The sequence below is a fragment of the Rhinatrema bivittatum genome, chromosome 6, assembly GCF_901001135.1.
Source record: "Rhinatrema bivittatum chromosome 6, aRhiBiv1.1, whole genome shotgun sequence".
NCBI lineage: Eukaryota > Metazoa > Chordata > Amphibia > Gymnophiona > Rhinatrematidae > Rhinatrema > Rhinatrema bivittatum.
The window spans coordinates 105630392-105644995 of record NC_042620.1 but is presented as its reverse complement, the minus strand read 5'-3'; the positions used below and the strand labels follow the sequence as shown (position 1 = coordinate 105644995).

At 40.0% G+C, this 14604-nt stretch overlaps 1 protein-coding gene across 3 annotated transcripts in view; it reads left to right on the top strand.

Annotated features, from left to right (window-relative positions):
- LRP2 (LDL receptor related protein 2) overlaps window positions 1–14604 on the top strand; it is a 769913-nt gene that overhangs the window by 297039 nt on the left and 458270 nt on the right. For 2 of the 3 annotated variants that reach the window (XR_003857363.1, XM_029605679.1), the window contains exons 23-26: window positions 2764–2883; window positions 6874–6990; window positions 12950–13327; window positions 14090–14104. Coding sequence is in view for 2 of the 3 variants with exons in the window: in XM_029605679.1 (XP_029461539.1) it covers window positions 2764–2883; window positions 6874–6990; window positions 12950–13327; window positions 14090–14104 (630 nt within the window). In the remaining variant the exon portion in view is untranslated. The remainder of the gene's footprint in view (window positions 1–2763; window positions 2884–6873; window positions 6991–12949; window positions 13328–14089; window positions 14105–14604) is intronic. The other variant, XM_029605680.1, reaches the window with a different exon arrangement.

The window sequence follows — 14604 nt, the reverse complement described above, 5'->3', positions numbered from 1 at the left end:
TGTGCATGTGTGTGGGAGAGTGAGAAGAGAGCATGTGTGTGTATGAGAGGGAGCATGTGTGTGCACAACTACGTCAGTTGCTCTCTGCTTGCTAATTCATGACAATTTGAGGGTATCTGGAAATCAAAAGTTCCAAGGTATGGATAATGGGATTTTTTAAAATCCATATTTTAATTGTTGGGTGTTATTTGATGTGTTTTTAAAAAATATTTTATTGGCGTTTGGAAAATTTCTATATGAGGTTTTAATTATTGAATTGAATTATTCTTTTTATTGGTATGGTTTTACTAATTTTGTTTTATGAGGAATGGTAATGTTTCTGTTTTTTCCATTGTTGCAGTACATACAGAATTTGGCTTGTTACCAGTTTTTGTCTGTATATTTCTGTTATACTATATGGTCTGTATTTGAGGGTCTGTCTGTGCTTTGCATGTGTGACTGAAGTGAGGTATTCCATCAGTGTGTAGTTTCTATCTAGCACATTTTAGCAGCTTGTCTTGTTCTATTTTCCTAATATTTTAGGCCTGATGTAATATTTGTAGTATTAACTTTCATAGGTAGTGTTGTTGTTGTTGTTTAAGTGCTGGTAGTTACTGCTGTTTTGATATAGAAATTCTGTTTTCTTGTGGCTCTCTGAGGGTCACACCTATGCCCAAGATGCATTATAGTAAGCCTAATACCATATAGGTTCCAAGTGTGATTTGCTTTTTTACAGGGATTTCTGATTAGTACCATTGCAGTGTATGTAAATATATAATATACATATTGTAAGTGATATTTTTACCTCATAAGACTGTGCTTTGAATGTCCTTTTTCATGGAAAATCTATTATTACAAATGCATAATTTTTAATTGTGTGTGAGGAGGGTACGATGGGATGGTAGGTGCAAGGCTGTAAAGTTTTCCTAGGGCACCTAATACCCATGCACTAACCATGGGCATTGCTGTTCAAACATTTAATAGCCTCCCAACTTGTGGTGTCATTGTGCCTGAATAATGGGTGAGGACGCTGATTTTCACTTGGCCATAGGCACCAAATTGTTTGGTTATGGCTCTGGTGGATACATGGGGTGCCCTCCTGGAAGAGGTGGTGAAGATGAGAACTGTAATGGAATTCAGAAGGGCATGGGACAAACACAAAGGATCCCTGCTGGCTAGAGAATGAAAATGAAGACATGAGGTAAAATGTTCTATTACACCTTGGGGATAGCCTGCATAGAGCAGCAATTGCTGCTACCCTTAACAGAAAGCTTGGGAGTAGCCTGCATGGACTGGCAGTTGCTACTACCCTTAACAGAAAGCTTGGGGGTAGCCTGCATGGAACGGCAGTTGATATTACCCCCCAAAAAATTTGCTGGGCAGACTAGATGGACTGTATTGGCCTTTATCTTCTATCTTGGATTACGAGACAGACTGACTCACACTTAAAGAACTTAAAAAAAAAATCATGTTTCTTTACACAAGGAAAATATATTTCAAAGCAATGTGTTCTGAAAGGACAAAGGTATTTGCTGTCATTGACACTGCTGGTGTAGCCAAAGAACACTATAGGTATTCAGAGTCTTGAAGCTGAAGAGCAGTATTGAGCCTCAAAAGCTTTTTCAATTGACTAGTTGTTTTAGTTCAAGTGCAGAGTTCATATCTGAGTTTTGAGGCAATATCAGAATGTGTGTTGCAGCCATTGTAGACTATTCTCTATATAGTGTGGTTGTAGAGGGGGAATGGTCAAATATCAGGATCTCTTCTGAGTTACGATAGCTAGGTACCTCCGTGGGTCTCCCTCTTGCATGTGTAACCAGAGGAAAAAAAAGATTAAAAAAACATAAATTCCAATAAGGGTGAAAGCTTTTCTGAGTGACCCTTTCAAGCAACATTGTAAGCCTCTATATCTCCTTACCATTGGTGTTTGAGCCATTGAGAAGCTGTTTACACATGCTTCGTTCTGTCTCCAACTACATACTCTTAACACCACTCTTTGAAGAGCCTTACTGACATACTGCAGATGATTCCAAACACAGTGTTGTTGGTTTTCTGCTGTCCTGGATCTCTCCTGGAACTTTCTGCTTTCCTTTGACCTCCTCATTAGGTATGTGCTTCTTCCTCTGTACTCACAGGCAATCCCCATATACCAGACATTGTTGTACACCTCTTGGAACCCAGCAGGGGGAGCCAAAAAGAAACCAGAACTGAGCATGCTCAATTTAGCATGCTCAAACCATTTATCATGCCCTTGGTAAGTAGCATGATCCTTCTATATAGTCAATGCATTTCAGGTTGTCATGCATGAGAATAGTGTGACTATGCTTTTTCTGACATTTTTATCATAAGCATGTTAAATCTTGTTGTGTCAATCATTACATGGTTTTTTAACAAGCCTGTTTAACTTTTTTGTAAGCCCATGCTAAAATTGGTTAGGTGGTAATTTTATTGCATAGACCCTTATGTCTCCATACTTGCTGTCAGTGTTTAGACTTATACTCTTGCTTGATTGGATCCTATCCATTAGCAGTTTTCTCTGTGTCATAGATCCTAATAAATTCCCTGAAATGGAATTAAATCTTGTTGTATATGTCAAAATAATGGATGTCTGGTGACTTTTAATTAGAAAACTAAATATTGATTTTGTATGGATATTTTTTTGTGAGTTAGCATATATCAAGTACAGTAAGTATTTCTTTTAATTGCCCTGTTCTCTGAATCTGGTATCAAGATAACAAAAAAAAAAACCCAATGAATAACAATGCAGTGATTGTTTTATGCTAGATTTTACAGGGACATGTGAGCCAGGTCAGTTTCAGTGTCCTGACCATCGTTGCATTGATCCAGCTTACGTTTGTGATGGAGACAAAGATTGTGTGGATGGAGCAGATGAAGATAATTGTGGTAAATGCTTTTATTCTTCAGTCTCATTTCTCTTCAAAGACCTATTCATTGTTATCCTTCAGACCCAATTGAAGTGCATTCCACAAATACACATTACCAGTCTCTTGAGGCCTGATTTACTACGTTTTGCCCACATAGACACAGAAGCGGGGAAAGCCTTAGTAAATATGACCTTTAGTCTGCACTGTGGGCAGGGCCCCTGGGATTGGCTGTTCCCTATAGAATCACTACAGGAGACAGCACAGAGACCAGTCAGGGAGGTGGCAGTTGATCGGTAGTATGTTTGCACCTCCCTCCACCAAATGCTGATTGAGCCAGCAGGAGGCAGAGATAAGCAGCAGTACCTAAAGCCATGTGTTCCTACTCTGTTGGCTGGGGTCAGATTGCCCCATGCGGTTTACAGCAGCACATGGGCTTCATGTGGCAGAGGAAAAAAACATGGCCCAAAGTGTTACGACTCACCTCCTCCTCCTGCCAATCTGATCAGCACTGGTTAGAGGAGAAAAGGATTGTCAGGCTGCAGAAAGGTTGGGGAGATCAGGATGTTTGTGTATGAAAGAGGATTTAGGGAATCGCGATTATAGGTGTGTGTATTTGCATTTGGGATAGGGAGAGGAAGAAGAGAAAGCGGACTGAATAGCTGGGAGAAGAAAAGTGAGAAAGAAGACTGGAGTGGACAGAGTAGAGAGAGAGAGGCTTGGGGTTTCATGGCTGAGCAGGGCCGGAACTGAGGGAGGTGCACTTCCCTCTCTCCCCCTCTAGATCCCACCAAAATCCAAAAATCTCCTTTTTCTTCCCATCCATATCCTCCACTTAGGATCCCAGAATCTTCCTCCCCTCCCCTCCTCTTCCCCTTATCCCATCCGTTATATGCAATCTACTACATTCAAATTGCAGTGAGCACATTACCCCCATTGTGTAGAATCTTAATTGGTTGCCATTTTTAATTTGTGGGCATTTTAAACTGTTATATCTTGTTTTTAAAGCATTACATGATCTTAACCCAATGTCTCTAAGAGAGCACATGTTTAATTATGATTTTGAATGGACTCTGAGAACCTCACAAGATGCTCTACTCAAGATACTATTTTTGAAGAAATTTTAAGTGGCCAGATTGTAATCATAGCATTTTTGTATGCTGAAATTTTGTTTCCAAAGAAGTTCACTCAGAGTGGAACTTTTTATTAGTTCACTGTGCTGTGAAAACATGGCTTTTTAAAATGTCTTGTGATAGTTCATTTTAATGGGTTGTTTTATTTCATTTGAATATCACTTTTTTATTATTTAGTAATACTGTTTTGAATTATTTTAATTAAGGAGGAGTTTTCTCTATTTTTCTTTCTGTTGTATTTGAATTATTTTGATTGTTATTACTTTCTCTGTGGTTACTTTGATGTTTTTATATTTTTTGTTTTTCATCAGTTTGTTAAATATTGCTAGTTTTACAGATTAATTCTATATCACCTTGAGAGCACTACAAAAAAAGGCAGTTTAAAATACAACTAAGTAATTGATTAAATCAATCCTGCCTCTCCTCCCTAACTCTCCCTGATCCTTCCTGTCTTCCCCTTTTCTCAACTCTGATTCCCCTCTCCATTTCTGATCATCTCCTCTCATGCCCCATATTGGCCTGGATTCTCTAGGGTCGCAGACCTTAGAGAATCCGGTGGAAGCGGGGGGCGGTCCTGCGATAGCCGGGAGCGATTGCTGCCAGTTTTCGCGCCGAATAACTACACCATAAAAGGTGTAGTTATTCAGCGCGAAACTGGCGGCGATAAGGAATCTTATCTTTTGCCGCCAGCAATGTGTCCGCAGCGTTGGCCCCCGGTGCTGCCCCAATTCCTCCTCTTCCGGGGCTGACTTCGCCCCGACGCCACCACGAGCTAGCTATCACGTGCGATAGCATTAGAGAATGAACACCATTGATTTGATACCCTATATTCTCCAAACCATAAAACAAAATAAATACAAAACAAGGTTGAAAAATTACTTTATTTTTACTGTGGAAAATAATTTATATTATTTCACAGACAAAGTAATTTAAATTTATTCAGTTGTACCACAGAATTGTTGTAGAATCTTTCCCTGGAATTTTCTAGCTCTTGTCACAGGAAACTTGGGGCTGTGATTACCGGAAGACCTGCAACATAATACAGCACTCATTTAACTTTTGCAGCAAGTGACTTTTGAAACTGGATTTAAACTGCAAATAGGATGGTTTAAGTTCTAATTAACAGAGTCTTCATTTGTGATCTACAGACAATATTCCATTTTTCTCAGTTGAAAGCCAGACACCCCAGGGACATCTTGATCCTGAAAGGGCAGGATCTAATAGTTAAACTTTGTTGGTTAGATATTCTAAAGCTTACTGATTACCTAAGTTAGCTGGATAGAAATATTCGGCAAACTTACAGGCTCATTCATCAAAATGCATTAGGGCATTAACGCCCACGATAATGTCCTAACGCATGTGTTATTTTTCGTATCGCGCGATACATATGCAAATTCCAAACATTTAGTCAAAGGGGAAGAGTGTAGGTGGGGTTTATGAAAATGAGGGATGTTTAATGTTGGACAGTGGCAGTCTAAAATATAAGAAATTGGCGTTCATAAAAAACCCCTTCGGGGAAACTTGAAATAGATGGCGTGTAGATAAAAAGGAGATTTAAATATAATCTTCCACGAACATAGGGATAAAAGAATTTGGTTATCCAATTAAAGCTAGAAATATTTTTGAAAGAAAAAAAGTTGGATTATCCTGTTATGTAAGGTGGAGATTACAATTGTTTTTTAAAAAAAAAATGTAAAAAAAACATTTTATAAAAATTATTTTCAACATAAATAAAATGGACAAAAGGAGGAAGGAGGCAAGTTAATGATTATACTACAAGAAGGGAGCAAGGCCGCGGAGGCATGTACCAGTAATATGAAACTTACCTCTTTGTTCTCAATTTATTTCATTAAATTAAGTAAATAATAAAAAAAAGTTCATTAGAACTTTTTTGTAGGTGAGAGTACGAGATTTTAGGAATATATTTATATTTTCATTTCTCATCACAAGCGGAGAGAGATATTGATAATGGGTGCAATAATGTAACACACTTTATTTCACATTTCAATGCCGGAAATAACTACACCTTTTTTCCTGGTGTTAAGCTGTGCAATATGCCTGAAACAGGATTTGTGATATTTATCATGAATCCTGTTTTGGGGAGAGAGGAGAGGGAGTGGAGTATGAGATTTCTAAATGTACTCTCACCCTACCTTGATACACTCTCTACCTGGGTGGTATAAATAGATGACTAATATGAGACCTTATAAAGAGTCTCTCTGTCTCTCTCTCTAGCCAGGAGCTGCCCAAAACAGGAAAATGTCTGTCTGGGCACTTCACAAGTTGTGAAGTGAAAATATCGCGGGCACAATAAATTTAACATGCATTGTGGAAAAATACTTATGCGAAGTGCTAAAATAGTGCGTGTTGCGATACCTTAAAAATTATCCTAACCATGTGAAATTTATAGCATTTTGATGAATCTAGGGGTTAGATAGGATATTCAGCAGCATGACTATTCTGCTGACTATCCCCTTATAAATCACTACTTAGATGGATAAGTACTACTTATTTGGCTATCTGGTATCTGAATATCGAGCTCCAGGTTTTTAATACTCTCCATTGCCACAAAGAGAACAAAGATTGTAGAGAGAGCTCTTTCATGCTGCTGTGAAGATGGCCAACAGGATCACTATTTGCATGGTACTTGATTTTTACACCTGAAGTCTGTGAACAGGATTTCCTCCATACTCACAGCCTGAGCTAGCCTTAGGAACATGAACTTGAACCTGGAGTCAATCTCTGATTCACTTTACAGAAGTGAACAGTTCTGTGATTTCATCCTCAGACAGGCTAGGCTGTTTGTTTAGAAGGTCTCATTACATATGCAGTATACTTGTATCTAAAGACACTACTAATACAATGTCTGCTTGTTTCAGCATACAACTGCACAGCCTCTCAGTTTAAATGTGCAAGTGGCAACCAATGTATCAATGCTTACTACAGGTGTGATGGAGTTTTTGATTGCAATGATCACTCAGACGAGATTGATTGTCGTAAGTAGAACACAACATAATCATTCTTCAGTGTGAAATACTATGGCTGTTTCTTAGAGTAAGTTTAAATGAACTAATTTCAAGCAGTGGATTTAAAAAAATGTTATTTTAATTTGATCTCTGGTAGATTTTTTCTTATCTGCAACTCCAACCCTCTCAAATAATGCTTTTAAGTAGTTCTCCCCCCTTCTTCTCCCATAAAAGTAACTGCAATGAAATGCAACACTCTATGATATTTTTCTGGACCCGACATAGGAAGTCATAGTCTTCTGATGTCACCTCCCGAAAGAATGTGTGAAAATTGTCTTTTAACCAGTGAATCGACTAGATACAGTATGAGAACCATAGAACAGGCATGCTTAAGTAACACAAAAATCTTGTTTTTACAAAGTAACATTTACCCCCAGCAATCTGTTTGAAAACAAAATTGTTTACTAATGAAAGTAGATGCCACTGATACAGAAATGAGAAGCATCTTACAGAAACAAAATCTAATGAAAAATATACATAAAACATACAATGAACCAGGGGAATTTGGAGATTTTTTTTTTTTTTTTAAGAAATGATGGGAAGGTACATAACAGATGAGAACAGACGCACTCGTTCTGCATTGCTGTTGACCTCACGCAGTACAGTACCTAAAAAAATATACATGAATGCTCAAGCACAGAGAGAAAGGACCTTAGTCAGTCATTCTAGTATAATTCTTGAGATAGAAAAATCAAAATCTTGGAAAAGGATATCTTTATGTGTTTATTGGGAAAAGAAATGTGCTGGAGAGCTGAGAAATACAGTAATATTGTAAAAGAAATTCCTCTCCATGCTTTTGTTAGCAATGGGAATGAATCCTTCTGCATAGTATGAATAGCGCACCTTCAGATCTAGGGATGTGCATGGGAAACTATTTTGTTTCATTTTTTCCTTTTGTTTATTTTTTTCCTTTTGTTTGATGTTTATTTTGCTTCTTTTCATTTAACTGAACCAAAAAAAAAACCCCCCAGAAAAAACCCCAAAAATAGAAACAAAGGTGTCAGGTTACCCCTTTCCTTACTGCAGCACCCTCCTAGCACTGCTAAATGTGAAAAGATAACTGCCCTCCTCCCGTCCTTCTATCTTAGACACAAGAACTTGCCCCATTTGTCGGGCTAAATAAGTCAAAATAGAGCAGGAGTGATTCCCAGTGACTCCTGCCCTGCCAGGTCCCATTTTCAAAATGGCGATATTGATTGCACAACAAAATGGTGCTAACCTGAGGGATGGCTTATGTCAGTTTGGCAATGGAATTTGGCAGAGCAGGAATGACTAGGGTTTATTTCTTTCTTGTTTTGACCTATTTGACCCCACAGATAGAGTTATTGCAGATGGGTACAGAGAGGGGGGGGGGGGAGAGGATGGAAGGGATTCATTTTTTTACTGTGGCAGTGCTCTGGGGAGGGGGATATTGGCAACATTTCATTGGGTTTTTCTTTTCATTTCGTTTGAAAAGATACAAAATGAAAGTGTGTTTTATTGCATTTTTCATATGATTTAAAAACAAATGCACAACTCTGTTTGGATCTACAGTATCAAGAAAGAGATCAATTTAACATCAGTAGTATAGACTAGGGATGTGCATTCGGGAGAAACAAAATTGGAAATGAGATAACATTTCTTATTTGGTTTTGGGGCATTTTCAAAATGAAATGATTTAAATTCTGACAAAATTTCAATGGAATTTCATTCCATTTTGAAAATCGTGAAAAAAAGTCACCAATGCGGTACCTCAGCCAAGACCCAAACAAAGGCCCAGGCATGGGAAATTTCCCACTTACCTTATCTGATGGGAATCCAACATCGCATCTAAGCCTGGTCCCAATGACTGGGCCTCAGCCCAAGCCCAGGGCTGATGCTTGGGCTGAGGCTGGATTCTGATGTCTAGGCCTTGGCCAAAGCCAGAGCCATGGTACCAGCCCAATACTGGGGCCCAGTCCAGAAGTTGAGTCTGGACCTAGGCTAGGGATCTGGCCTCCGGGCTTGGCCCCAATTTTGGGCCTGGGCTTGGACCCTGGTCTAGACCAAATCCCAGACGTCAGAACCTGGCCTGCAGGTCGAGTCCTGGTGTCGGGTGTGGACCCAGGCCCTGGCCTAGGCCAAGGCCCTAGCATCAGGACTGGTCCTCCAGGCTAGACCCCAGTGTTGGATGTTTGTCCCAGCCCTGGCCTAGGCTGAGGCCCAGATGTTCGAACCTGGCCTCCAGACCAAACTCAGGCTGAGGCCCAGGCATTGGGATCTAGCCTCCAGACTGGGCCCTGGTATCGTGGGCCAAAGGTCAGGTATTGCTACCTGGCCTTGGACTAGGCCACAGCGTAGGGTCTTGGACTAGGCCACAGCGTAGGGATGAGGCCTTCAATCCTGGGCCTAGCGTAGGGCCTAGGCCAAGGTCGCGGTGATCTACCCCCGGTTTAAGCTATGCAGGGTCGAAGCTTTGGCCTAGGTCTAGGCCTCTGTGTCTTATCCCCTCTAAATCGGGAAGTTAGTACCGGGAGGATCCTGGTGTGTGCATTTTTTTTGGTGGAAGGTATGGGTGGTGGCAATGGGAGGCCTCAAGAAGCCCCATTTCTTTTTTTCTGTTTTTTTTAAATGTTTATTTCATTTTTTTTTAAAGAAAACAAACACCAGTGTGTCGCCAAGCACTGGCAGGTGTCTCGCAGCTCCCAGTATCCCACTGCCCCAGTTGTGCTTCCCTGTTCCCTGACCCCTCAGGCCAATGGCAAGCCTCCTCCTTTCTACCTGCCAGTGGGAGTAGGAAGAAGGGAAGAAGCTTCTGATTGGCCGGTGAAGTAGGAAGAAGGGACATAGCATAGGCCGGGGGAGGGGGGTTGGGAGGAGTGGCAGTGTTGAAGTGAGGCTGCCACAGGAACTCATCCTCATGGTGATGAAGAAGCCCGACCCGATGAAGCAAGGCCGCCACGGGAACTCATCCCCGTGGCGGCAAAGAAGAAACCCGACCCCAACAAATTAATGCCGCCACGGGATTCCATCCCCGTGGTGGCAAAGAGGAAGCCTGACCCTGGCCAAGCAAGTCCGCCACAGAAGTCCATCCCTGTGGTGGTGAAAAAGAAGTCCCACTGGAGTAAAGCAGCAGCGGATCTGGAGCCCATCCCTGCAGCGAAGGAAGAAGAGGTTTGGCGGTGAGGCTCGGTGCATGCATGTGAGAATGGGTGTGGTGTGTGAATGGGTGTGGGTGTAAATGGGTACCTGGGTGAGGGCTGGTGTGTGTGGGTGTGAATGGGTGCCTAGGTGAGGGCTGGTGTGTGTGGGTGTGAATGGGAGCCTGAGTGAGTGCTGGTGGGTGTGGGTGTGAATGGGAGCCTGGGTGAGGGCTGGTGTGTGTGGGTGTTAATGGGTGTGTGCTGGTGTGTGTGGGTGTGAATGGGTGCGAGAGCATTTGTGTGTGATTTTGAGCTTGAATATAAGAGCTTGTGTGTGATTGAGTGAGAGACTGGTCAGGGAGGTGATGTGTTCCTGGGTGAGAGAGAGAGACTGGTCACGAAGATGACTGATGTGTGCCTGAGAGACCAAGACTGGTCATGGGGGTCTAATTTGGGGTATGTGTGTGTGAGTGAGTGACTGGTTGTGGGCCCTAAGAAGAGGTTTGTGAGGACAGAGCTGCAGCAGCTGCTGCTGCTTCTGGTGTGTGCTTTTGGCCTGCAAGAGAAAGGATTAGGAGAGTTGCTGGAGATGGTAAGTAAAGGTGTCTTTTTACATTTATTTTTCTTGATTGACTGCCATTTTAATTATTGGGTATTATGTAATCTGTTTTGAAATATTTAATTGGTATTTGGACAATTTTTAAATAATTTTTATGAGTTTTTAATTGTTGGATGTTATTCTGTTCATCAGCTGTTTTGAAATATTTATTAGTATAGTTTTACAATTATTTCTGTGTGGGGGTCTATAGCAGCTTGGCTTATTCTGTTTTCCTAATAAGAAGTATATTGGTGTGTAGAGCCTAGTTTAATATTTGTAGTGTTACCTTTTCATAGATAGGGTTGTTACTGTTGGAGTGCAAGCCATAATGCAGGTGTAACTTTGTGCAGATTAGTTTGTGTGCATTATTGCATATCCTGGGACTATGTTAGGTTCTATATTTGTTTCCTTTTCTCCAGGTTTGCACTGCATGCAGAGTGACTTTTTTGGTTTTCCATTCCAGTTTCTGTCTCCATATTTATAATTTGTGGTCTTTCTGTTTTTGGTGAAGGTCGGTTTTGTTTGTGACCGAGGTGAGGTATTTTACTAGCATGAAGGCATTTGTCTCAATCTTATTTGTTGTGTTTTCTCAATAAGATATGCATTAGTGGTACATTTCTGTCTTTTCATAAGGAGGGGTATTGTACCTAGTAGTAAAGGGAGTGTGTTTTGCTTTTACTGAGATGTCACCAGAACCAGAATATCTTTTTTGTTGGTGAGTTGTATAGTTAATGACCTAGTTCTGTTTTGACCCATTGTTGGGGGTCGAGGGGGTTCCTGTGAATGCAGAGTGTATGTTTGCATATAGCCCCTTGACGGTCACATGTTCAGTGTGTCATGCATATGAGAACCATCTGTCAGGTGTGTCCCAGCTGAAAAAATGTTGAGAACCACTGCTCTAAAAAAATTGCAGAGGGTAAAGTGTTATATATGCAGTACCAGTAAACCACCACTAAAAAGGTTGAGAACCACTGGTTTAAGCAACAGTCAAAGCAAATCAAAACAGAGTAATGAAATGCAGGAGATAACTAAACCCCGGACTCATACCTGTATCTGAACCGTAGATGCTAGCTGAGATATCAGAAAGAGAAAAAAATACTGTAGTTTGGGAGAATTTCCTTTTATGGGTAGGTTAAAGTAATTGAGAAAGATAAATGAGTTAGCATGTGAAGGAGAATGCAAGGGAGGATGTCAAGAAATACTAGAGATGAGGCTTGAATATTAAATGTGCTGAGGAAGTGCATGGATATTTTACTGCAAGGTGAAGTATGAAAAGAAATAAGAAATGGAGTGGAGGAGTAGCCTAGTGGTTAGAGCAGCAGGCTACAACCCAAGGAAACCAATATTCAAATCCCATTGTCACTCCTTGTGACCTTGGGCAAGTCACTTAACCCTCCGTTGCCTCAGGTACAGAATTAGATTGTAAGCCCTGTGGGGTTAAGGAAATATCTATAGCATGTGAATGTACACTTTGAAGTGCCAAAAAGCAGAATTTAAAAAAAATGTTTTGCAAAGAATTGGGACCAATATTCCCCCTGAGCTGCTGGGTGTGGATGGGGAAATTACTGACTGTGTTTTAACTGCTGGGTGTGCTGCAGCCATCTCATGGTTTGAGCCAGGTGAGGTGGGTATGTTCACTGCACCATGCAACTTAGAGGGAGCATTGATATGGACTATTTCAATGAAGTTATTTGATTTATTTTCTGTGCAGCCTTAATCACATATCTATTATTACTTCAGAATCTCACATTTCATGTTGCAGTGACACTACTGTAAATAATAACGTTTATTAGATAATGGAACAATTTCTGCATTATGATTGTGAGATGCTACCTCTGAAGTAAAGAAATAACTTTTCTTTAATATCCACTTTAAACAGTTGAGAAGAAACATTTATTACTATTATACAGAGTAAATGTTCCACCAATACATTGTAAGTAATATAATAAACTGTGCATAATATCAGTAAAGTTTGAGTTGTATTGCATTTACTTTATTCCTTAGTCCAGTTTTTTTGGGTCATGCATTACCAAAGATGATATAGTTACACGTAAATGAAATATAGTTTAAGCCAATTCATGCTTTCAAGATCAGGTGATCTAGCTTATTTTGGTTAAACTAAATCTTTCAGGGAACAAATGGTTATTGTTTATGATTAATTTCTGTGATTTTAATAATAATTGATATTTTGCTGGTAAAAGGCCTAACTAAAAAAAATTAATAATTTTAGCAACCAGACCACCTGGGATGTGCCACCAGAATGAGTTCCAGTGCCAGTCAGATGGAAGCTGTATACCTGCCAGCTGGGAGTGTGATGGGCATCCTGACTGCGTGGATGGCTCGGATGAACACCACACTTGCCCCCTCAGAACTTGCCCACCATCTCGTTTTCGCTGTGACAATGGAAATTGCATTTATCGTGCCTGGATATGTGATGGGGACAATGACTGCAGAGACATGAGTGATGAACGAGATTGCCCTACTCAGCCTTTCCGCTGCCCCAGCTGGCAGTGGCAGTGTCCAGGCCATAGCGTGTGTGTGAACCTCAGCAAAGTATGTGATAATATTCCTGACTGTCCCAATGGGGCTGATGAATCACCACTCTGTAGTAAGTTTTCTTTGAAAATGTTCTTATGGGTTTTTTAAACATATGTAATGCAGGAAGGACAGGAACTGTTGGGCTGTTACTGACATTACAAGATAAGTCTCTTGAGATAATAGTGAAACAAGGCATGGAGCATTTGATTATGCCATTTAATTATGAATCCTAGAAACTCAGTTAAGTTACAGTCATAAGATATTCTAGCTATATTTATAACATGTGAATGAAAAAAATAGAATTGAAAAAAATAGAAATGAAAAAATTAGAATTTGCATTGTTGATTATTCAGAAATAGGCAAGGTGGAGGCTTATCATTCACTGCTATGATAAGACACAAGATTTTTTTTAATCTAAAATGTTTTCTGTTGTCCTCTTAACTTTGATCAATATAATCAAGAGATGCTGAAAAATCCAGAGGCCCATATTCAGACACAGTCTGGATAGCAAATTAAGCCGGACAAACTTAGCCCCCAGAATGCCTCTAACTTAGGGGATCATTTACTAAGCATTTTTCCCCATAGACATAAAATGGGAGAACACCTTTAGTAAATGTGACCCCCTTAGCCAGCTAAATTTTAGCTCCCTAACTTCTTAGGCAGATATGTGCCCAAATATTAATTTAGCCGGCTAATTGTGAGTTAGCCAGCTAAATGCTTTTGAATATGGACCTCCCATTGACCTGAATTTGTGCTTGTGATTATACTGATTGATTTAAACTTAATACTCTTTTTTCTTTCCTTCCTCTTTCTAATCAATGCACACTTTCAGATGAACCTCAGCCAGGTATGACTGTGAAATCTGTTTAATTCTAACTTTATGAAATCTGTCTTGGAGAATTGTTGGTACTTTTGGCTAATTTGGGTTCTTACTAATAATAAATGTTTCTGAATCACAGTTCATGGAATAATTCACAGTCCAAACATATGTCATGTGGATCACGGCTGTCTCATGTTTGGTATTTACAGTATATTCATGATATGTAAAGACCTTCTTAAAAATACAGAGATTCAAGCCAGTATGCATTTCATACAGCATGAAAAGTTGTGTTTCCCTCTTGCTAAATGTAGTTGATTAGCTTAGGCATTCTAATGAAATAAATAACATTATCCAGACTTGATTGTGGTAAATAAAGAAATAATATTTCTTCAGCTGTATTTATTAGATATCTGCAGGTGTACACTGAGCAGTTAACAAAGTCTGGTTGCTTGTTTGTTTTTGTTTTTTACGAGCACCCCATACATTTAAGCTTTCTCAACATTTTTTCTGTTTTGACTTTTACACCA